Raw genomic sequence first — 24311 nt, forward strand, 5'->3', positions numbered from 1 at the left:
TGTGTTCCAGAGTGGCTTTACGCCCTTGCACATTGCTGCTCACTATGGCAACGTAAACGTGGCGACGCTGCTGCTTAACCGAGGCGCAGCTGTGGACTTCTTTGCCCGGGTGAGTATTTCAGGCAAGAGCTGAGGAGGAGACCCTAAGAAGGGGGCTGGGTTGCAGTATACATTGTGTGTGTGTGTGTGTGTGTGTGTGTGTGTGTGTGTGTGTGTGTGTGCCCCACCACTCGGCCGAGATCAATGCCGTAGTCCATCCATGGCCAGGCTTCTCACACCTCACACTTGTCCCTAGAGGAAGAGATGGATGATCGTGTATCCGAGCCGTAAAAGATCCGTGAAGGTCACTGACTTGTCCATAGCTCCCTGTAGACTTTGGTCAGGATGTGATAAGAAGCTGGCATGCATAAGGTCACTCTAAAGCCTCTCGGTCTCTCTCCCGTGTCCTGCTCTGTTTTAATTGCTCAGTCTCATTTGGTGGTCCCCACAGAGCACACACTGCTCTTCACCCAATCCAGTTACATTCACAAATCATTGCAGCCCTTTTATAGGAGGGAGCCATGGTACTACCCTTAGAGGGAGCACGTGTTCCGTAATTGTTTTGAAATGGCATTGGAATGATATTGGAGTTATTATTTATTTGGTTTTATTTGGTGTGTATGGTCCCTACAGAACGGCATCACCCCCCTGCACGTGGCCTCCAAGCGTGGGAACACCAACATGGTCCGCCTGCTCCTGGACAGAGGGGCTCAGATCGACGCCAAAACACGGGTGAGAAGCAGCCCCCCTATTATTCCCCACACGACACTCACACACACACACACACACACACACACACACACACACACACACACACACACACACACTCACACACACACACACACACACACACACACACACACACACACACACATACTGGACCACAATACTGGCATTAAAGAAGGGCATCCTTCAAGGGCATGTACTCTTAACATTTACTGTGCTTCATTGCTTACTTACTTACTTTCTCTGATTGCATGGTACATAAACTATAGGCATTACTGCATATAGCACTGTAGGCATGATATTATTGGCAAAGTCCTTAATTATTCCAGCAATTCACTAAGACACCCAGTGTTGCATAAATTAGAATAATAAAATGTTGCTGAGAGGTCTACTTGTTTATGCCTTCACCCACTCAGGCTGTTAGAGTATTCACCATTAAAACACCAGCAAAAAAAGATACCATGTGAGTATGGTTTTCCTGGCTGGAATTGGCCTTAGATATATCCTATACAACACTCACATAAAGCATTTAATGCAGTGGTGCTGTGTGTGTGGAATGCAGTGTTGTCAGGTGTGGGCTTGCATATTAGACGCTCAGCATTGGGAGGTTTGTGTGTGAAATGCTCCAGGTGTATTTCAAAGGCAAGAGAATCAGAGGGACATGTGCTGTAAATAGTCCCCTAGTTTACTGCAGGACAGGGTGTGTGTGTGTGTGTGTGTGTGTGTGTGTGTGTGTGTGTGTGTGTGTGTGTGTGTGTTTGTGCGTGCATGCGTGCGTGCGTGCGTGCGTGCGTGCGTGTTTGTGTGCCACTGTTGTCACATTCCATTGTGCCTCATTCTCATTCGGCAAAAAGCTCAGCAGAGCAGAGCCGCCCAAATGAGGCAACATCTGCACAGGCTGGCAGATATCACACAGACCCACGTGCAAAAGTGTCTAATAACTCCCCATCAGTGCACCAGCCACAACAACAACAACAACAACAACAACAGCAGCCACAGCAGTCGCAGCAGTGACAGGCCATTCAGGTGGAAGGGCATTTGTTTAGCCTGAGCTGAGCTATTTAAAGTGTTGTGCTGTGGGGAGGTGAGGTGAGGACACGGGACCTGTAGGGGGGAATGCTGACATCAAAGGTCACCGCAGCCCTGTGTGTGTGTGTGTGTGTGTGTGTGTGTGTGTGTGTGTATGTGTGTATGTGTTTGAAAGAGTTGTGTACAGTATGGGACATGTGCATTTGTGTTATTTTTACCCAGCAGAAGAAGCAGTGGCAGGCTAGCTGTTTGCCAGACCATTCTAAACGCCCTTCAATGCCACACGTTTATTAGTAACACAGACACACATGGGTACATGTACATGTATATTGTGTGAATGTTGTGATGCGCTCTAGTGGTTGGGAGACTGATGACCTCTGACCTCTGTGACCCCTCTGACTGCTGACTCTTGTGTGCGTGACCTCTACAGGATGGGCTGACCCCGCTGCACTGCGCGGCGAGGAGCGGGCACGACACAGCCGTGGAGCTGCTTCTGGAGAGAGGAGCACCCATGCTGGCCCGAACCAAGGTACACACACACACACACACACACACACACACACACACACACACACACACACACACACACACACACACACACACACACACACACACACTCACACACACACACACACACACACACACACACACACACACACACACACACACACACACACAAACATCTATCACAAGCAAATATGATGAGACATATGCAGGCTCACTGTCAAAAAGTGCCTAGCTTCATAGTTCCAATGCATAGATAAGGGCTCAGTCCTGCAATAACGGATTGGGTTCAGGTCCCTGGAGGATAACACATCCATTGAAACAGTTGAGGAATGAAGAATCAGCTGTAATAAATCACAGCTTGCTATGTAGGTGACACCTCTCTCCATCTCACTGTTTCTCTCCTCCCATTTTTCTCTCTCTGTCTTTCTATCTGTCTCTTTTTTTCTCTCTAAATATATCTATCTATCTGGAACAGTGGTAACATCAGCAACAATCGGTCAGCCTGTGTCGCTTCGGACACAACTTTAACGTTGCCTTTCCTCTCTCTATTCTTGTGGTCTTCTTCACAGAATGGGCTCTCCCCGCTGCATATGGCGGCGCAAGGCGACCACGTGGAATGCGTGAAGCACCTGCTGCAGCACAAGGCGCCGGTGGATGACGTCACGCTGGACTACCTGACGGCGCTGCATGTGGCGGCCCACTGTGGCCACTACAGGGTCACCAAGCTGCTGCTGGACAAGAGGGCCAACCCCAATGCCCGTGCGCTGGTACGCTCAGTCCATCCCCCCTCCTCTCGCTCTCCTCACTAACTTGGCATGGCGGTGTAGTGGTCAGTGTCACTACCCTCTACCAGGTTCAATTTGTTCCCAAAGAATGATGTATTGGGCTGATGCCATTACTCAAATGGAACTCTGGTGCTGGCTGTCTCCCTCCCTTCAGCTGTCTAATTAGTCAGTTACCTTAGAAAAAGGGAGATAGACCTGTTCTTTCATTGTGAAGGTTTTTCAATGAGTGTATTGCAATGAATGTATCTTTGTGTAAACTTTGGTTAGAAGCTAGTTACCTAGAAGGCCACTAATATAACAACACCACACTATAACCACACAGATTGATGATAAATCAGTCACCTTATGAATGATTTGGACAGTCATTGCATTAGTCATCCCAGAGCTACAGAGACCAAGAGGTGCTCTACTAATGTCCTGCTGGGATTTCTCACATATGTCCGTTGTTCCCCTGACAGAACGGCTTCACCCCTCTGCATATCGCCTGTAAGAAGAACAGGGTGAAGGTGATGGAGCTGCTGGTGAAGTATGGAGCCTCCATCCAGGCCATCACTGAGGTAAGGGACCCCCAGAGACACGGTGGAGGGGACACGCGGGAAACAACAGAAAAGAACTAAGAACTTCATGCTGTTATCCCTTTTCTAGAAATGACTTGGCTTTTCTGATTCGTCTTTTGCCTTTCTTTCTTTTCTTTCTTTTCTTTCTTTCTTTCTTTCTTTCTTTCTTTTTTTTTCTATCTTTCTTTCTTTCTCTCTCTCCTCTCTCTCCCTGTAGTCTGGCCTTACACCTATCCACGTGGCAGCGTTCATGGGTCACCTGAACATCGTGCTGCTGCTACTGCAGAACGGAGCGTCTCCTGATGTCAGCAACATTGTGAGTGGACACCTCCTCCTTACTTACTCACTTCATCGACCCCGATCTCACTTCAGATGCGTGTGTCTCTCACATGTTTGCATATTCTTACTGGTGTTTGTGTATATGTGTGTGTGTGTCTATGTTCTGTCTTCTATGTGTGTGTGTGTGTGTGTGTGTGTGTGTGTGTGTGTGTGTGTGTGTAGCGCGGGGAGACGGCCTTGCACATGGCGGCACGAGCCGGACAGGTGGAAGTGGTCCGCTGCCTGTTGAGGAACGGAGCCATGGTGGACGCCAGAGCTAGGGTAAGGCTGACCTTTGACCTCTGAACCTTGACCTCTGCTCAGTTTAAGGAGGTCGGCTGTGTCCGAAATGGCATACTGCACACTGCTTGTAGACTGATCTTGATAGAAAAATAGTAAGCCGTATGCAGTAAGTCGTACAGCAGTACAGCAATATGGAAACTGTATGTTACAGAAATATAGTAGCCTACATACTTCCAAGTTTTGAATGGGTGATTTTATTGAAACGCTGATCCTTTCTACTGTCTATTGTGAGACGTGGTTGCGTAGAGGCTAAGGAGCTGGGCTAGCATGCAGTAGCCTGAAGAAAAGAAGTTGTGGGTTCAATTCTCAGCTTCCAGCGTTGTACCCTTGAGCAAGGCACTTAACCCCGAGTTGGCCCTTGTAATATAATTATATACAACTGTAAGTGGCTTTGGATAAAAGCATCTAAATGAATAAATGTAATGTCCATGTATTGTAGTGTGTAGTACATACACTCTGCTGCAATGATCTGACAGAAAAACATAACGGAAGGAAACCCCCATGAGTCAGGATGTAGGTCTACACCCTAGATATCTGCTCATGCCAGCCGGGTGTTTATCCAGCAGTTGTTTATGAGTCTATCAAAATCCTATTATGATTTTATCGCACGCTGTAATCTGTGACCTTATTATTTGCACATTCTTTGCCGGACATTAGAGTCAGCCTCATAAAACTGGAATTGCGATGATGATTGCCTTGTGAGATGTCAGGTCAGCTCATGGTTTAAATGTCAAGACCATTCAGTGGTCTGATGGTGCTGTTGACACAGGATGCAGCAATATCAACACAGATGCCAGAGTCCAAACGGCAGCTTACATGCTAACAGCTGAACACACCACATCTGACAAGCCATAGGTCAGGTCATGTGACCCTATACTCTTTTGATCCTGTGAGAGAAAAATTTGGTCTCTGCATTTACCCCAATCCATGAATTAGTGAAACACACTGCACACAGTGAACACACAGTGAGGTGAAGCATACACTAATCCCGGCGCAGTGAGCCGCCTGCAACAACAGCGGCACTCGGGGAGCAGTGAGGGGTTAGGTGCCTTGCTCAAGGGCACTTCAGCTGTTCCTACTGGTTGGGGGTTCGAACCGGCAACCCTCCGGTTACAAGTCCGAAGTGCTAACCAGCAGGCCACGGCTGCCCCATAGGCACTACAGTGCCTATAAGACAAGAGTCCTCTCTGACCGGGCCCCACCCTCTTATTTCACTTGATTGAACATTCTTTCTTCATTCTATTTTACTTTTTGAACTTTGATATGTGCTTTATGATGTACATGTCATTAAATTGCCATTGAGTTGTGCATGAAATGTGCAGTGTACAGTCAATGACCAGTCCCTTGGCCTCCCCCTGGGCAGGAGGACCAGACTCCGCTCCACATCGCGTCCCGGCTGGGCAAGACGGAGATCGTGCAGCTGCTGCTGCAGCACATGGCCCACCCGGACGCGGCCACCACCAACGGCTACACACCGCTGCACATCTCGGCCCGCGAGGGACACGTGGAAGTGGCGTCCGTGCTGCTGGAGGCCGGGGCCTCGCACTCGCTGGCCACCAAGGTGAGGGAGCGAACGGACGTGCCGAACGTGTGTGTAGACAGACAGACAGACAGACAAACAGACAGACAGGTAGGTATGTAGGTAGGTAGATAGGTAGGTAGAGGTAGGTAGCAGGATTGTGCAAAATTCCAGAATTGAATTGAAACTGGCTCTTAAATTCCAATTCAGTTCTTGAATTTCACTTGCATTTCCATTGAGGTAGCAAACAGGGAGCAGAATTGCAATTTGAATTTTGCACAAAAATAGGTAGGTAGGTACTGTAAGTAGATACTATAATGTCCCCATTTGGAAATTTGGCTTGGACTCTGCAAAGCTAGACCTGTTCACTATCAGCACACAACACGAGCAAGTGTGCTCTCTCTGGCTTTGTGACAGCCTCTACACGTCTACTCTATCCCCTTCTCTAGGTCTGTCTTTCTCCCTCTCTCTGCCTCTCTCTCTATCCCTTTCTCTCTCACACATGCTCACATACAAATAAACACATATACTGTACCCCCACCCACTTAGAGGTGAACCCAAGGTGAGGTTCACTTGTGGACACTTGTGCTAACTGGGATCATTGCTAACGTTTCAGCAATATCTGCTCCGCCTGTAGAATATATAGTATATAGTACAGTATAGTGCAGATCCATTCATATCTTAATACAAATCTCTGCCATCTCATCTAGCTCTGTCATTAAATCACCATTACATCTATCTATAGATTCTTCTTCTTTAGTAAAGAGAAGCTTAGACAGTTGAGCCAACTAAAGGGAGGCACAGATGATCAAGAACGATGTAATATGAAATAATACATAGTAACACACGGCCATTTTTTTATGGTTTGTGTTTTGCTTTCTTATCAGTTGTTGTTGGCTGATTAAATATTTACAGACACGGCAAACAATGTATTGATAGACGGAGGGACAGACACCCAGACACCATCTTGATCGCTTCATTAATAAACGAGTGTTCCTAGGTAATGTAGTGTTTGAGAAGGCGCGACAGCATCTCCTCCACGCCCGTCTGGCCATGGCGTGTTTTTCTTAATCCTGTGGTAGAGGATTTCCCTTCCCCTCCCCCTCCCCCGTCCACTCCCCAACATGGGCTGTAAACATGCAGGTCATGTGACCAGTCGGGGGACACGCCTGTATCATCATGGAGACGTGACTCACCGGCTCCCTCTGCTGTTTGTCACGATATTCATTCAGATGAAATGACATTCTAAACAAAACCATATAGAAGAATTTGGTAATCTGAGGTTGTAACAGGACCCTATAAAAGAACTTTGAGATAATGTTATTGTAAGTGATGATGCTACATAAATAATTACAAGGGCCTGTCATTTAATGGTAATGAGATCTGTCACCAAGGTGCACTTAGGAGGATTTTTGGTCTTGGACCAAGATTTGGACATGATTACTCATGTAATTCTTCCGCCATATGATACAAATATATTGTTGTTGTTTCTTTCTTCCATGCAGAAAGGGTTCACTCCTTTACATGTGGCATCAAAGTATGGAAGCCTGGATGTGGCAAAACTCTTGTTGCAGCGGCGTGCACCCCCTGATTCTTCTGGCAAAGTAAGGCTTGGACCGGACCTTCTCATTTACTAACCACCACATCATGAATATGCACAGTGAATGAACACCGTAAATTGTGTTTCAATATCAATGAATCAACACTATGAATTGTGTTGCACTGATAATGATGATGTGTTGTGCACTTGTGGGAAAGGTGGTGCATGAACCTGGTAATTCTTGATTCTTTAATATATGAAATGAAAAAGATATTTAAATAGCATGTTGGTATGTTTTATATTGAGGCTATGTTGACTGCAAGAGTACCGGTAAGCATAGTTTTGATTAAATGAACTAGTTTTGAATTAACGCTTCTTTTCAGTTGTCATTTATAGGGAGTGTCAAATTTTTTAATAATACTTAAGAAAACAAGGCAAACAATTCTTTCTTCTTCCTTTTTTAATAAGATACCTTACAACTTCCCACGCTTTGCATATTAATATGAATCATTAACAATAACAACAATTTTTCTCTCTAACCTGTGTGCTCTTTTTGTAACTGCTTAATCATCTGTCTATTTCAATGTGTGATTGTGTATATAAGTGTACATATGTTTTCATATGTAAGTGTGTGTGTGTGGTGTGTGAGTGTGTGTGTATGTGTATGTGTGTGTTTGAAGTTTAATCACTGCTTCAGCCTAACTAACTGCCGTTCTAATCCTGCCCTCGCCCTCGTCCTTACAGAATGGCCTCACCCCCCTCCATGTTGCAGCGCATTATGATAACCAGAAGGTGGCGCTCCTGCTTTTGGACAAAGGGGCCTCTCCCCATGCCACAGCCAAGGTGAGACCGCCAACCTGCCCTTTCTACCAGGGAGGCTCCCGGAGCCCAAGGAGAGAAAGGAGGAGTGAACGAGAACACAGAGATACTGTCCTCTCTCAGTTTATCTCTCTCTCTGTCTCTCTCTATCACTCTCTTTCTCTCCCTCTCTCACAAACGTTCTATTGCTATTGCCTTGGAATGTTTTGCATGTCCACTGTTCATAAGAAGCTTTGGTCATCACAGACAATCTGAAGATGTAGGATGGCTTGTTGCCAAGACAACAGTTTTCTCTCTTGTACCTGCCTTGCTAATTGTTTCATAGATTAAGTCTACATAAAGTGTATGTGTGTGTGTGTGTGTGTGTGTGTGTGTGTGTGTGTGTGTGTGTGTGTGTGTGTGTGTGTGTGTGTGTGGGTGTGTGTGTGGGTGTGTGTGTGTGTGTGTGGGTGTGTGTGGTATGTATTTGTAAAGCATTTATAACATGTATGCCATCGCTCCCATCCTTCTGCCCACTCACCACTTTCCACTCCCTCCCTCCCCCTCCCAGAACGGCTACACTCCCCTCCACATCGCCGCCAAGAAGAACCAGATGGATATTGCCACCACGCTTCTGCAGTTTGGGGCCGAGACCAACATCCTAACCAAGCAGGGCGTGACTCCACTGCACCTGGCCTCCCAGGAGGGTCACAGCGACATGGCCGCCCTGCTCCTGCAGAAGGGGGCCCATGTCAACGTGGCTACCAAGGTGAGTAAGGCGCCAGGGAACGGACGCTGATAATGACCCATGATGTGGCTAGTTGGAGGGCTTTGGTGTGTGTGCAGATAGGTGTTAACATGCCTGCACAATCATGGCTGAGTATTGGAACAGGCTTTTGGACTGAAAAGGCCTCTTCTCTTCACACAGTAGCAGTTAGGTCTGTCAAACGTGACACCAGCATCGGAATTTTTCAGCACTAGTCAATAGATGGTTATCCAGCTTTATCTGTACGATCTCACATTCTGAAATCTTTCGCGGTTTATGGCAGCTAATGCTCTGTAGTGATACTAGTGTCCACGGTTTCAACACTAGTTGAATACTATGAGGGAGATTGAGGTGACAGTGACCTTAATATAAGATTGGTCTGATAGACAAGGATTAAAGAGAATTTAACTGTACCTTGTCCTTCACTAAATGTTATCCTTTGAAACGAGGTGTTGAAATGATTAGTGTCTGGTGTCTTGCCTCTGTGGGTTTCAAACTGACTTTGTAGTGTACAGTAGAGCAAATGTGTCGTCAGTGCAATGGTGCAATGTAGCCTAGATAAAGACCAGATATTAGCATGTTAGCCAGCTAGCTTTAGAGTGAACTCTCTCATAATACCACTTTGTACCTCAAGAGGTACAAGTCAAGAGAATGCTCCCGTGGACGTGATAAAACACTTCAAATCCTACTTGCAGCACCTTCAAGTCGTGAGTCATGCTGGCGCTGACAGACAGACACTAGCACCCATAGGTTTTTAACCCCCTTGCTAGCACAGGTGCCTACCATGTCCATGGTTTCCGACTTGTGAGTTCGGTGCTGTACTGTGCTTCACATAACGCAGGTCACACAAGGACAACTTGCAGTGTGTGTGACACTCAGACTCTCTCCAAAGACTGATGCCTGTGTGACTGATCAGGAGTGAGTCTGCTTTGCAAAAGCAATGACAGAACCTCATGAGCATCAAAGGGCTCCCATTTATCAAAGTGACAGCGATGTATTGGCCCAACTGGACCTCCTTGCCAGTCTGCATTCCAGCCTCAACATGCTGGAGTAAAGGGTATTAGAACCTGTCAGTGTGATTTAATTGGATGTGACATATAGGAGCCAGCCAATGACAGCTAGCCTTGCCTCTGCAGGTGGCTTGGCTGTGATAAGAGTGTAGGTATCTGGGGAGGACTGACAAGTTCATTAGTCCACAGCCCACTTGTGTCTCTGTGAGGATCATAAACAAAACCTGTAATCTTTAAATCGTATTAAAATGATAATACATTTTCAGAATGATCACAATACACACACAGACGCACCACACACACACACACACACACACACACACACACACACACACACACACACACACACACACAGTATTATTTAGTAAATAATAATACTTGCTGACTTTCACCTTTAATGAAGTTCTATAGCAATAAGTGAACAAACTGCTCCCATATGAAAGACTTGAATCAGAAGCACAAAACCTGTTGCGATTGGCAGTGGTCATTGATGTTTTGTAGCTGTCATTGTACAGAATTATCGGACCTCCGAATGTTGGGAAGATCCGTTTATGTTGATGGAACTTTCTGCACCACTCTGAAGAGCCGTATAATAATAAATATGCTAGATATGACTTTTCTCACACACAAGTTATAGTACAGACTACAGTGATGTTGTGATGTTATTGAAGGATAACGGTATTTGGATTTTTGTTGGCCTGTAGAGTGGACTCACCTCCCTGCATCTGGCTGCCCAGGAAGACAAAGTATGCGCGGGGGAGATTCTGGCTCAAAATGGTGCCAACCTCGACCAGCAAACCAAAGTAATAGAGTGCAAACTTACATTAACCAAATAACAAACGATGCCCAGAAGGACTGATGCATGTTGAACATGTTCTAAATGTGAGCCCTCTTCTGCCTAGTTGGGATACACACCTCTGATTGTGGCGTGCCACTATGGGAATGCCAAGATGGTTAACTTCTTGCTGAAAAGCGGTGCCAGTGTGAACGCCAATACCAAGGTAACGAGGTGGAACAACCCTGACAAGCTTAACCAGCAGCATTATGGAGCTTAAGTCTAAAACTAGCATGCTACCTATCTAACAAGCATGCAAACATGCAAACACCACCAACAGCTCAGACCAAACTGGTGACAGAAAACCCTAAAAAGGGGGCAATTTGTTGCATAGTGTTGCATAGCTTTACTTTTCACTTCAATCAATAGATATTGAATAGGTCAGCTGTCAGTGACAATGAAACATAAATACATGTGTTTTCCTTTGCTTTTTAGTTTCATTTCATTTATTTAGTTTCGGTTGTCTTGCACATACAGTAGTACACATGAGGGTCAGGGATGGATTACTGCACGGGCCTACCGGGCCCAGGCCCAGGGGCCCAAGGGGTCAGGGGGCCCTGAAGCCCAAGCCTTTGCATGGAATCATTGCCTCAATATCAACAAATCAGGATGTAGGCTATGAATCTGATTGAATTTAGTATTGGCCATCCCCAAAATGCACCAGAATACAGGAAATCACATCAAACAAATAAAAACAATTCTGGGGGAGGACCCCCAAACCCCCCTCTCCCCCCTCCCACATATACCACAATAAGTGGGGGGCCATTAATACATCTGGGCCCAGGGGCCTGAAAGTTCATAATCCGCCCATGATGAGGGTGAAGTGACTGATGTGTCTATGGGATGGCAGTGTTTGGAGTTGCTCTTGTTGATGCTCTGTCTCTGCTATCTTCCCCCGTAGAGTGGATACACTCCACTCCATCAGGCAGCACAGCAGGGGAACACACACATCATCAACGTACTACTCCAGTTTGGAGCCAAGCCCAGTGCCATCACTATGGTGAGAGAGACGACAGCAGGCACACACACACACACACACACACACACACACACACACACACACACACACACACACACACACACACACACACACACAAAATCAAAATCAAATAATGTGTAGCAATACACATACACATCCTCTTTCTCTTACCCATGCAAAGACACAAGCATAGACACACACACACACACACACACACACACACAATCTTACGTGGCTCTTGTGTCCTCAGAATGGGAACACAGCTCTTGCAATCGCCCGTCGCCTTGGCTATATCTCGGTTGTGGACACACTTCGAGTGGTCACTGAAGAGATCATCACCTCGACAACGGTGAGCCTTAAGCCTCAAGTACCCCTGCACAGCTTCCTGTGTTTAGTGGTAGATCAGGAGACTTATTCTGGTCTGTTTAGTGATAACCACCAATCATGTGTCATTATATCAATGTAATAGTTTTATAGTGAAACACAGATGAATATATCAGCCCTGTTTACATTCACATCTCAATGAAATGAACATGCATTGAAGACACAGAAACACTTCTCAAATGTTATTATGTAGATATATTGTCATTAGGTCTAGGTTATTCCACTGTTCCACAGTAAAACCGTAACACAGTTTAAACATTGTAAAGTATAGACGTGTTTGTTCCCTTTCAGACGGTGACGGAGAAGCACAAGCTGAACGTGCCCGAGACCATGACTGAAGTTCTGGACGTCTCAGACGAGGAAGGTGAGCTCAGCCATTGTGTTGCTCATCTAAACGTGTGGATTCAGACCTGCAGATACAGTATTATGTTGTTTCTCATTATCCATTTCATTCATACCAGGTGTTAAAAAGCCTGACAAATATGTTTATAGAATTAGAGTTTATTTTGTTAGAGCCAGCCTGATAAAGCCAGTTCTGCTACTGTAGTAATTGGTAGTGTGTCAGTGGGACTTTATGGAGCTCTGTGTCATTCCTGTAGAGCTCAGGTTTAAACCTGATGATGATGTGCTCTCAGACGACTCCATGGACCTGGAAGGTACATATATATATATATAAAAAAGACCATGGTGTTCCGCGTGTATAACCCAAGTGTGAGTGTGTGTATTTTTGAGTGGGGCACGAGACTTGCACTAAGCCATGTTGAGCACTAAGTGTGTTGCCATGGAGATTGACAGTGTAAGTGAGTGGAGTTGCTGTTGCCGTGGCAACTGGATAAGTCTTGTTGCTAGGAGTGGAATGCAGTACTGTGCATGGCATAACTGCATGAGTTTGTTTGTGTGAATACTGATATTTCTTTCAAATCTGTTGAAATGAGACAGCCATGAATATTGCAGATAAATAATGAATTTTGAAAGGTGTGCTTTAGGCTTAAAGTTTGACATTATGTAATATCTTAATGCCAATACAGACCACTTCAAAGGAAAACCCTTTTTGTAAACCTTACCTCATTAAAAAGGTGTGTAGGCCTAAATATTAGACCTCCCTTTAATTATGTAAATGAGACTTAGTTATGGTTACAAAGTAAGCAAGTCATGATTTAGTTTAGTGTTTTTGTAACATGAAGCCTCAAGGAAGATCTTTTTTGTGGTGCATTTTCCCTTAGAGCTCATGGGGAATGCCCTTTGAAATTCAAATGGAAGGCCATAGAGAAAAGTACTTTTCCCCGTAGAGCATCTCTGTAAGGGATTTCATTCTGCATTGACACATCAGACAGGATTTGAAATTCTCATGCAGACAGAGACGCTGTTCAAATCAGTAATCCTGTCTGGGCATATGGATCCAGTCCTTCTCTTCCCCAAAGGTATTTTCATCCAGAGCTGTTCAGTTAGTTTCATTCTGATTTCTTTGCAGATTGTATTATCTCACATTTTCAGTACCACGAGATGTGTTCTTGGGCCAGTACGTGTAGAGGGAACTTAGATACGTGTTATCTATTGTTAGCATCAACAAGTGCACTAGGCTACAACAGACTAGGCTTTCCCTCAATCTTTATTTTTGGAGTTTTCTTAAATAGAATGTAGGGTGAGTATTCTGTTGGGAGAGCTGGCCGCTCTATATCCATTTTGACTAGAGATACAACCTACACAACAGGGACCGAATCCAGACAGGGATACCCACGAAAGGCCTCCCAGGCACAGTCTCTCTCATGTTGCTTTCATGTCCATCACTCTGTTCTTGCCCACCTCTTCCCAGGAAGCCAATGTGCTGTTGACAGCAGAAACCGGCTGTCTAACTACAGTATGTGTCTCGCTGTACCTCCCGCCCCCATCCCCCCTCACACCCCCTCCTCCACTCTGTGCCTACACTGTGTCCTTTGCTTTCTTTCTGAGTCCAGCCTAGTGCTGCTGCTGCCCCCTGCTGTGCGAAAATGGCAACAGCCGCAGTAGTGCTGCTCGCGCTGTCAGTGTTGTCAGCCTTGAGACCCACACACACACACATGCACACGGCAGCTCAGGCCATCTGCAGCGTAGCGTAGTCGCAACCATGGAGGGTTGTGCTGTGTGGTTCATACTGAGGAAGTGACATCAGGAAATTGAAAGAACTTGTGCACTGTCAGTGGCTCAGCGCATGGAGTAAATGTTATGTCCGTGTGTGTGTGTGTGTGTGTGTGTGTGTGTGTGTGTGTGTGTGTGTGTGTGTGTGTGTATGTGTGTGAAAGTGTGTATGTGTGAAAGAGCTCTGAGCTGACTTATGCTTTACTGTGATCCCTTATCCCTTGACAACGCTCACCTTGTATATGTGTGTATACAGTATGTGTGTCGTGTGTGTGCAGATGTGTGTGCGCAGGGATGTGTGTGCATGTATGCTTCTGTGTGTGTGTGTGTGTGTGTGTGTGTATGTTTCTGGGCCATGACTTGGAAGCACCCTCTCACAGGCTTCCTCCCTCACCTGACCCTGTCCACTCTCCCCTCTCGTCCCCCAGGTGACGACACCATGACCGGAGATGGAGGAGAGTACCTGCGAGCCGAGGACCTGCGAGAGCTGGGAGACGACTCTCTTCCGGGTCACTACCTGGACGGCATGAACTACCTGCGCTACAGTATGGAAGGATCTGGTCGATCTGAAGGGTACGATGCTCACTCAGCTGATCTTATAATTACAATGAAATTAGATTGTTTATTTTTTTATATGCCTTGATGCCTCTAAATGTACAATAGTCTTAGATGGCAGGATTTCAGATGTAAGCACTGTGTAAAAAAATTATTTAGGTTAAAAAAGGTGAAAGAATTTCACCTCTTTGTTCCACCCATAAGCTAGGTGATTTCCATCACCTGGCTAAAGAGAGATGTGTGCTGTATAAACGAATTCAGATGGTTGATGGAGGGCTTCTTTTAGTAGGCTACCTGGACACTTTCTCCCTCTCCAGGAAACATGGCAGAGGATACATAATAATGCTCCAGCGCTGTTCCATTTCCTGTGTCTTTGTCTTGATCTCTCTCTCTCTTTTTTTTTTTCTGTCCGTTGCTGTGCTACCCATTTCCTTACCGCAGTCACTTGCACAGGTATGTAAGAAAATGTCTGCCGTCTGCAGTTGACAACTTGTTTTTATTTCCATGGTAACTTATTTGAATTCTCCTTTCTCAGTTCTGAAAGGTCTTACACACCAAGTCACCATAGCTACTACTCTCCCAAGCATGATGGGATGTTGGAGGACACACTCACCAGTCACCAGGTCTGTGCTCTACATCAGTCAGTAGGAAGTGGATATGGAGTAAACACTACAGAGAGTGTTTTTAGATAGCTCAGTACTTATTTGTTGACTTTAGTTTTTTTCCAGTTTTTTTTTCAGTTCTCTGTGATTTGCAAGGCAGTAGATACAGTATACAAAACACAGTACAGTACAGTAGACACTACACAAATAGACTACTGTTTTTTGAATGTTCAGTTATATTAAGTGTCCACACTGAAACACTATGTGCTTCATAGTAGCCTCAATTCAATTCAGTTTAATTCAGTTCAGTTCTATTCCATTTGATTCATTTAGCACCATAACATATTAAAATGTCTCAAGGCACTTTCCATAACCCAGTTCACACATGAATTGCTGTTAGTCACCAATTTATATTGATGTTGTGCACATTTGTCGTGTGCCAGGTGTCCTCTCTGGGCAGAAGCAGTGAGAAGGACGCCTACAGGCTGAGCTGGGGAAATGAGAACCTGGACAATGTGGCCCTCTCGTCCAGTCCTGTCCACTCAGGGTATGTGTGCATCACACCTTCTCAAAGCAGGACTTCTTATGGACTGCTGCAGAACAAGACTCTCTCTCTCTCTGACGCACACACACACACACACACACACACACACACACACACACACTTACACACACACGCACACACACACACACACACACACACACACACACACACACATACGCATACACACAAACAGCACAAATTTAATCACTGTGATTTAGGACATGATTGACTTCCTTTGCAATTCACACACACACACACACACACACACACACACACACACACACACACACACACACACACACACACACACACACAGAAACATCAAACTAGCAATCCTGAAAAGTGCAGAGTGCTTTTTTCCAGCCAAAACAACAGTATCATGACTTTCCGTAATCCCAGTTGTAATCCCACACAGTAAAGCTGATTTGTCTGGAAAACAACCCAATGGAGTAACATGGCAGCCCACAGGGTGCACTTACAGGTCACTGACACAGAGATGATTTCAGTTGGCATCTCTTTCAGAATATCCTGTCCTATTTCCCAGGAATCCTTTATTAAAAGGCTCAGATATATAGGACTGAATGGTCTTTTTGAGTTCACTTGCATTTACATTTACATTTATTGGTTTAGCAACACTTTTATCCAAAGTGACTTACAAATGAGGAATAACATTCAAGCTACACAGTTTGGGGTGATGGCATCCTGAACACGATATAGGTGCAATCAATATTGTTAAAATTAATATACTTGGTTTAGGCTCAGACAACAACAATAACAACAAACAGGGCTTTGTGCGGTTTATTATAGTTATTTAACAGTTTGTAACTACGGTGATAAGTGGCGACTCTGGATACAGACACTATCTGTGCCTTCAAGCAATATGTTCTTCTATGTCTTCTTTCCTCCCATTCTCTAGTCTTACAGATCTATTTTGTTTTATCTATCTGTTTGTTTCTTCTATCTTTTCATACTATTTCACTATCGCTCTCTCTCTCTTTCCTTTCCTGTTTCTCCTGGGGTCTCTGCTCTCTTTTCAGCCGTTCCACCCCGTGCCATGATCATGACAGCAGCAGGTGACCCACTGCACTTTGACCTCTGTCTGCCCTAGTTTCAGTGTGTCCTGTTGTACATGGCGTGTGGACAGTTTTTGTCTGTGCCTCTACAACTTGGAGTTCCTCAAGGATCACTCTGGGGCCCTTACCATTTTTAGGATATATCACATTAACGAGGGAGTAGTATTCCTCTGTAGACGTCCTTGTGATAAAGTTGTACAGTGTAAGGAAATGGCATGTACAGTATAGTACATGCTCTAACCCCAGAGCTCCCCAGAGGTACTCCAGGTTAAATCTTCACTCATATTGTTTGTCGTTTTGCTGTCACTTGTCTTGTTTTATCACCACCACTAACAGAGATTTTGCCTGTATTCACGTTCACTTTCCCCTTCTGACATAATCACATTATGTCACCATAAGTAGAGTGCATCAGAGTGAGATGTTGTACTTTTGGTACATTCGGTACAGTCTCCTCTGACTTGTTTGTTTGTCCTCTAGGTGTGCATGCTACCGAAATAAAGACGTATGAGGTTCTGTGGGGTCTAACAGCATATTACATCATTTGTTATTTTGCTGACACTCTTACCCAGAGCAACTTGCAATGAGCTACATACTGGGGCAGTCCCCCTGAAGCCACTCTGGGTTAAGTGTATTGCTCAGGAGGTGGTGCCGTCTGGGATTGAACTGCTTCTGAGGAGGTCTGATGACAGCCTTCTGGTGTTCCACTCGGAAAGCCAGATTCCTGACCAAAACATGTGGCCCAGAATGTGTATACCTTTGTGCACCTCAATATTTTACAGTAAAGTTTTTGTTGAGGATAATAGCTGGTGAAATGAATTCTGAGATAAATAGATATAGAACATGCCAATGGAACATATCAAACCTGTTCGCTGATACATTTCCAGAGGGATTTATTGATAGGAATTAGTTATGACTTGAGCCACACTCACAGTGTTGGTCTGGTACACATTAATATCCATAATGTGCTTGGTGGAACATCACCTCATGTACTTTTTGCCCATAACATGTTGGCATCAGGATTTGCTGGTGTGCCTGTGTGCCCTTGTCCATGTGCATGTTGTGTTCAAGAGTGTTCTACTACATGTTAGCTCTTCACATTTACATCCATGTGGTGTCTTCCCTTTCTTGTGTTTTTCTGAAGTGTCATTGACTAAATATTTAAGTGTTTGAAAAATGATTTACCAGATTAGAATTCAACATTATTTCATGTTTAGCAATATTTTGAATATTGCACATTATATTGCATGTTACTAAGACATTCACTTATTGGTCATGTGCCTTGGCACAATATGAACCAGCTCTGTGCAACTGTTTATGTACAGTCTTTGAGGTTATCTTCCTCCTAAACCTGTTTGATGTTGTGAAGAAACCTGTTCACCAATCCATCGCCTGCTTTGTTTCCCCATGTTTATAAAGCATTTACACACCTCATGCACATAATGACAAAAACATCACAGCATTGATATCTCTTTCTGGCCCCTTCCTCCAGCTTCCTGGTCAGCTTCATGGTGGACGCACGCGGTGGAGCCATGCGCGGTTGCCGTCATAATGGCCTGCGCATCATCATCCCGCCCAAGAAGTGTGGTGCGCCCACACGGGTCACCTGCCGTCTGGTGAAACGCCACCGTCTGGCCACCATGCCGCCCATGGTGGAGGGCGAAGGCCTCGCCAGCCGCCTCATAGAGGTGGGGCCCTCCGGAGCCCAGTTCCTCGGGTAAGAGAGCAACTATGAACACTTAAATGAATGAGAGAGAGAGAGAGAGGTCAGAGGTCAAATGTCAGTCAGTAGAGGGCAGGAAGTATACTATATATTTGTACAGGTATGTGTATGCACTCAAGATTTTATATTTATTCAGTCATTTACTCATTCACTGACTATTTAACCTAAGGCTACAGAGGCAAAGGTGATGTCAACAGAAAGTATATGTGGAAAGGGGAGCGCTAGGATAAGCATAGACTAGCATAGAGTGCTAGGATAATGACATCAGAGCTCAGATGTTATGGCATCGGCACTAAAGAGGGCAAATTAGGGCAAGTACAGTATACTAATGATTATAATAGTGTTTTGCTTCTGGAAGTGATACACATATAAAATAAATGTGGTGTTCGGTATTAAAAGCACTCTTCATTGTGTGCCAAGGATGAGAGAGTAAATCATTACTTTGCTGGCAGGAAAAAGTGGATTGTGGAGATGAAAGCATAAGAAAAGAGGTTAAAAGGTGTCTTATCACTAATTAACCCCTCAGAATGACTGATGTGCTTGCTTGATCCTAGCGCTTCCATAAGCATTATAATGAGCTGCTAACACTAACCCAGTTAAAGCTTTTATCAACTGAATGCTGATTTGGAGAAGCTATGTCCACATTTTGCCCCCTTATGTTTTTTTTTTTTTTAAATGCACTTCCTGTTTGGCTATACTCACTATATACAGGATATGATAGTGTTTCATTAAAAAAAATACTATGGTTAATTCACAGACATTGGCAAAGAACAATTAGTTTGCTTTTTCATATTGAATGATGTGCCTAATAAGTCAACGTTCTGAGAAAAGTTTGCAAGTTGCAAGTTTGAGCACAATCGCAAGTTCAACGTTTTTGTTCAGCTGGTCCATGATTGGTTTGATATGTCAATCAAATTTGATGAACATAAAGTTGTACATTAATAGTCCTCATAAGAAACAGGTCTCAACATTGCTGGACTTATGTGTAGATGCGTACCTTTATCCAAGGAGACAATTAGCGATAGTAGAAAACAACCAGTGTTATGAGTGTACCTCAAGCTAAAGTAGTAGCATTCAATTAAAAACAACGACGACAACAAACCTTACAAGGAGACAACGCTCTAGCAAATAGCAACAATTGTATCATCTATGCTCTTTTCTCCCACTGCTGCTAACGGATTGCGTGCAGTAAACTGCACCTGCCCACTGCCCCTCCCCCACTCAATGAGGGCGAGAGTTTGGTTAGCCGCATCCTGCAGCTCGGCCCTCCAGGAACAAAATTTCTTGGGTAGGAGAGATGCATACGAAACAATCCATGGATGCTTCGTCCCTTTTCTTCTCGCGCCCTTCCTGTATCGTCCTCCCCAACTCCCTTTTACCTTGAATGTGATACAGTGTGTTTGTGTCTGTATCCTGTCTTTTATTTGGATTTTTTATTTACTTGTGCCCATGTGCTCATTTATGTGCTAGCATTGTTAGCCTTTTTACCCGTTATTTTTTGACTATTTGATTTCCTTCTCAGTCCCAGTTAGCCTCAATGCTACTGTAGTTGGCTGTGCGTGTTTAGTGCTGTGATGTCATCCTATAGTTTTATTTATTTTTTTTATCATTTTTTAGTTTAGCATGATTTGCCACAGCTATACTAATGCTGTAGTGAAGTGTTTCATCCATCTCTCATGGTGTTGTGAAGCCTGTAGTATTTTTGGTACCTTGGCATAATGGTAATGTTTCTCTCTCTGTCACACACACAGACACACACACACACACACACTCATATTTTACATAATTAACACTATGGATGCAGTTTTATCAACCCTGTCTGGTGTGAGACAAATGGTCAAACGGTAACCAAATATGATTTTAAATAGTCATCTCTAGAGTCTTCTTATCATAATGATCCTTTCTCTGTCCACATCCTTTCTCTGTTCTCTTACATTTTTGTAAGAAGTCTAAATGTAAACTGCAACTGAAACATCAAACAACTAACAATGTTTACCTCATGCCTTGTGAAGTAGAACAAAACAAGCCTCTTAACCAGACTCAAATACTCAGACAGTTTTTGTCAATGAGTGTAAACAAACACATAAACAAACACTGTAACCACTGTAACCACTGACTGAACCCAGACAAAACACACACAGCTCTGTTTCCATTTTCACTATCTGACTCGTGTTCCCTTCTCACCCTCGGCCCCTGCTCCACGCCGCAGGCCGGTCATCGTGGAGATCCCCCACTTCGCGGCGCTCCGGGGGAAGGAGCGGGAGCTGGTCATCCTGCGTAGCGAGACGGGCGAGAGCTGGAAGGAGCACCACTGCGAGTTCACAGAGGAGGAGCTCAACCAGATCCTCAATGGCATGGACGAGGGTGAGGAGAGAGGGACACAGGCCATTCTCCCTGGGAACCAGAGATCAGCAGAGCTTGGCACACCAGACAGGCAGCCACTCTATTGTGTCTGGTTGTGAGAGAAAGTGGAGTAGAGCATTATGCCCGATATTCCAATATGTGGTTTAATGTTCTCCATTTCTCATTAGGTCACTTTGCTTTGGCATGCTATATTATCGAGCCTAAGGGGACATGAGCAAAAAAAAATCTAAAGTTTAGTTTCATGTGCTCACGCGAAACTTTCATGTGCTCACATGAAACTTTCATGTGCGCACGTGAAACTTTCACGTGAGCACATGAAACTAAACTTTAGATTTTATTTTGTTCATGTCCCCTTAGGGGCTCCGTACTATATTGTTACCAACAGTTGATAGTTTAAACTTTGAGACCATTTCAATTGTTTTGGTGCAAATTTAAAAACAGGTTGCAATACAGTGGTATGAAATTGTAATATAAAGGGTTCTGCATATGAGCAAGTCAGCAGTTTATTTTGCTGTCAGTGTTTGTATTGTTCAATGATTGTGTGATTATATGTGTGTGTGTGTGTGTGTGTGTGCCCCAGAGCTTGACCCCCCTGAGGAGCTGGAAAGGAAGCGCATCTGCCGCATCATCACCAGAGATTTCCCACAGTACTTTGCTGTGGTGTCCCGCATCAAGCAGGACAACAATCTGATCGGGCCTGAGGGTGGGATCCTGAGCAGCACCGTGGTGCCACAGGTCCAGGCCGTCTTCCCAGAGGGGGCCCTCACCAAGAGGATCCGCGTCAGCCTACAGGTGAGCACACCTGGTCAAGATAATGGGAAAGCACAGAACGAGAAAAGCTCCAGGAAATGTCTTGGTTTGTGTATTTGTTTATTGTTGGTTCAATATAGTGATCAAGCTCAATTTAGCTTATAATTTACTATCTATTATAAATCCTGATTTAAAGGAACCACATGTAAGAAATGTATCTCAATTAATCATAAAATGGCCCTGTTATGTCACTAGACATTAAGAAATCATGTTCATTTCAAATATCACTGACAACAGTAATCCGGCCAGGATTTTGTCATTTAAAAAGTGTTGCAGCCCTCACCTGATGTTGATGTTGTGTTTTGTCATGTCATGTTGTGTTTTGGCCTGATGCGCCACCCTCCACCTATCTACTAATCACAAAGTCAGTAGTGTTTCAGTATCCGGGTTGGTAACCTCAAGTCAGGGGGGAGGGGGAGGGGATACACCTCTCTACAGTAATTTGAAAGTGATTGCAGTACCACTTTGGGCCACAATCTTACATATGGTTCCTTTAAAGGGATTTTGATGAGAATTCTGGCAGAATGCAAGACAAGAAAGACTTCAAATCTGATTTGAAGCTGGAACTTAATTTGGTCTATTTGATTAATACAGTACATTACCCATTACCAGCAAAGCAACAGACATCTGTCACTGTTTGTTACCTAAAACTGATACTCATGTGAAAACATGATGTGTAAGTGAGATATGATTGGGTTGTTTTACTAGGCCCAGCCAATGCATGAGGACACAGTGCGCAAGATCCTGGGGAACAAGGCCACATTCAGCCCCATCGTCACGCTAGAACCCAGACGCCGGAAGTTCCACAAACCAATCACCATGACGATCCCCATCCCCAAGAGTTCTACTGACCCGGTGCTGAACGGGTTTGGAGGAGACACGCCCACTTTACGACTCCTATGCAGCATCACAGGTGAGTGAGGGTGCTGCAGTATCATGCCATTTGAATCCACTAATCTCATTTTAACTAAAGACATTTAAAGGTTTTCATAAGTGAAATGCAACTGATGGGTACAGAAAACATTGCTTATGCCATACAGCAAGGTTGCCCATTAGAGCTGATATATAGCAGAATTTTGCCAGTCGCCTAGATTTTCTGTTATAGACCTGTCAATCGTAACCCACTAAACACACACACACACTCACACACATATACTCACACACACGCACACTCACACACATATACTCACACACACACACACTCACTCACACACACACACACACACACACACACACACACACACACACACACGCACGCACACACACACACACACACACACATATACTCACACACGCACACTCACACACATATACTCACATACACACACATATACTCACACACACACACACTTTATATACACTGTATTTCTGACTCCACTGTCACTATGTTTTGCTCCTTGACAGGTGGAACTACACCAGCACAGTGGGAGGACATCACAGGAACAACACCTTTAACATTTATCAACGACTGTGTGTCCTTCACAACTAACGTCTCAGCCAGGTAAACCCTCACAAGTCTCACAACCACCTCCACACCTGATGTGAGCTTGAGTAGTAGTAGTAGAGTAGTTAGTAGTTAGTAGAATAGTTAGTACAACTGAGGTTGCGCATACTTTGTTTATGTCTGGCAGTACAAAGAAGAGTCACAACACAAAACCGATATGTTGGTCTTTTAGATATATATATTTTGATTTCCTCTTCCCTGTCCTTCCTCAGGTTCTGGTTGATCGACTGCAGGCAAGTCCAGGAGTCGGTTAACTTCTCCTCACAGGTGTACCGGGAGATCATATGTGTTCCCTACATGGCCAAATTTGTCATTTTCGCCAAAACGCACGACCCTATCGAGGCACGCCTGCGCTGTTTCTGCATGACAGACGACAAGATTGACAAGACGCTGGAGCAGCAGGAGAACTTTGTGGAGGTGGCCCGAAGCCGAGACGTGGAGGTGGGTGTCACACTTCCACCACTGTTCCCATGGTGACAGACAACAATCAAGGGCACTGGAAGGGGGGTGCTGAGGGTGCTGCACCACCCCCTGCTGGCAGGAGATAGATTTTTAAAAAAATATTATATAATTATATTTTTAAATAATTACTAATTCGCTGTCTGACATTATTTATATTTTTGTATGTGAAATGATGAGTCAAATAGCAAAAAAGGGTTATGGATAGGTTCGAATATAGGCTACTAAAAATTAACAGTTGTAGAGATCAACGTGAACGCTAGTCAGTTATTGTAAGAACCGTAGCGTGGTTTCATCTATGTGATAGCGATCAAGTGTGTAGGCCTACGGTTGATATAGGCCTACATATTCTATGCGATTTACACGTTCAGAAAAACCATGGATAAGCTGAAAGAAACTTTAATTGTGTTTTACAGTTTTGCAAAAATAATAAATGCATAGCTAGTGAAATCATTTCACTATCCTAGTCG

General features: G+C 44.5%; 1 protein-coding gene across 14 annotated transcripts in view; it reads left to right on the top strand.

Annotated features, from left to right (window-relative positions):
- Positions 1–24311, top strand: part of LOC125289813 (ankyrin-2-like) — a 74464-nt gene that overhangs the window by 24116 nt on the left and 26037 nt on the right. For 4 of the 14 annotated variants that reach the window (XM_048236830.1, XM_048236831.1, XM_048236833.1 and 1 more), the window contains 28 exons: positions 11–109; positions 673–771; positions 2225–2323; positions 2871–3068; positions 3545–3643; positions 3861–3959; positions 4145–4243; positions 5628–5825; positions 7289–7387; positions 8068–8166; positions 8693–8890; positions 10602–10700; positions 10800–10898; positions 11634–11732; positions 11962–12060; positions 12387–12459; positions 14639–14783; positions 15207–15218; positions 15301–15388; positions 15811–15914; positions 16949–16984; positions 18474–18698; positions 19894–19992; positions 20914–21068; positions 21649–21860; positions 22587–22791; positions 23283–23379; positions 23595–23823. In XM_048236830.1, coding sequence (XP_048092787.1) covers positions 11–109; positions 673–771; positions 2225–2323; positions 2871–3068; positions 3545–3643; positions 3861–3959; positions 4145–4243; positions 5628–5825; positions 7289–7387; positions 8068–8166; positions 8693–8890; positions 10602–10700; positions 10800–10898; positions 11634–11732; positions 11962–12060; positions 12387–12459; positions 14639–14783; positions 15207–15218; positions 15301–15388; positions 15811–15914; positions 16949–16984; positions 18474–18698; positions 19894–19992; positions 20914–21068; positions 21649–21860; positions 22587–22791; positions 23283–23379; positions 23595–23823 — 3462 coding nt within the window. Of the gene's footprint in view, positions 1–10; positions 110–672; positions 772–2224; positions 2324–2870; positions 3069–3544; positions 3644–3860; positions 3960–4144; positions 4244–5627; positions 5826–7288; positions 7388–8067; positions 8167–8692; positions 8891–10601; positions 10701–10799; positions 10899–11633; positions 11733–11961; positions 12061–12386; positions 12460–12694; positions 12752–13908; positions 13954–14638; positions 14784–15206; positions 15219–15300; positions 15389–15810; positions 15915–16948; positions 16985–18473; positions 18699–19893; positions 19993–20913; positions 21069–21648; positions 21861–22586; positions 22792–23282; positions 23380–23594; positions 23824–24311 lie in introns of all 14 variants that reach the window. The other 10 variants (XM_048236836.1, XM_048236837.1, XM_048236835.1 and 7 more) reach the window with 6 other exon arrangements.

The sequence above is a fragment of the Alosa alosa genome, chromosome 24, assembly GCF_017589495.1.
Source record: "Alosa alosa isolate M-15738 ecotype Scorff River chromosome 24, AALO_Geno_1.1, whole genome shotgun sequence".
Lineage (NCBI taxonomy): Eukaryota > Metazoa > Chordata > Actinopteri > Clupeiformes > Clupeidae > Alosa > Alosa alosa.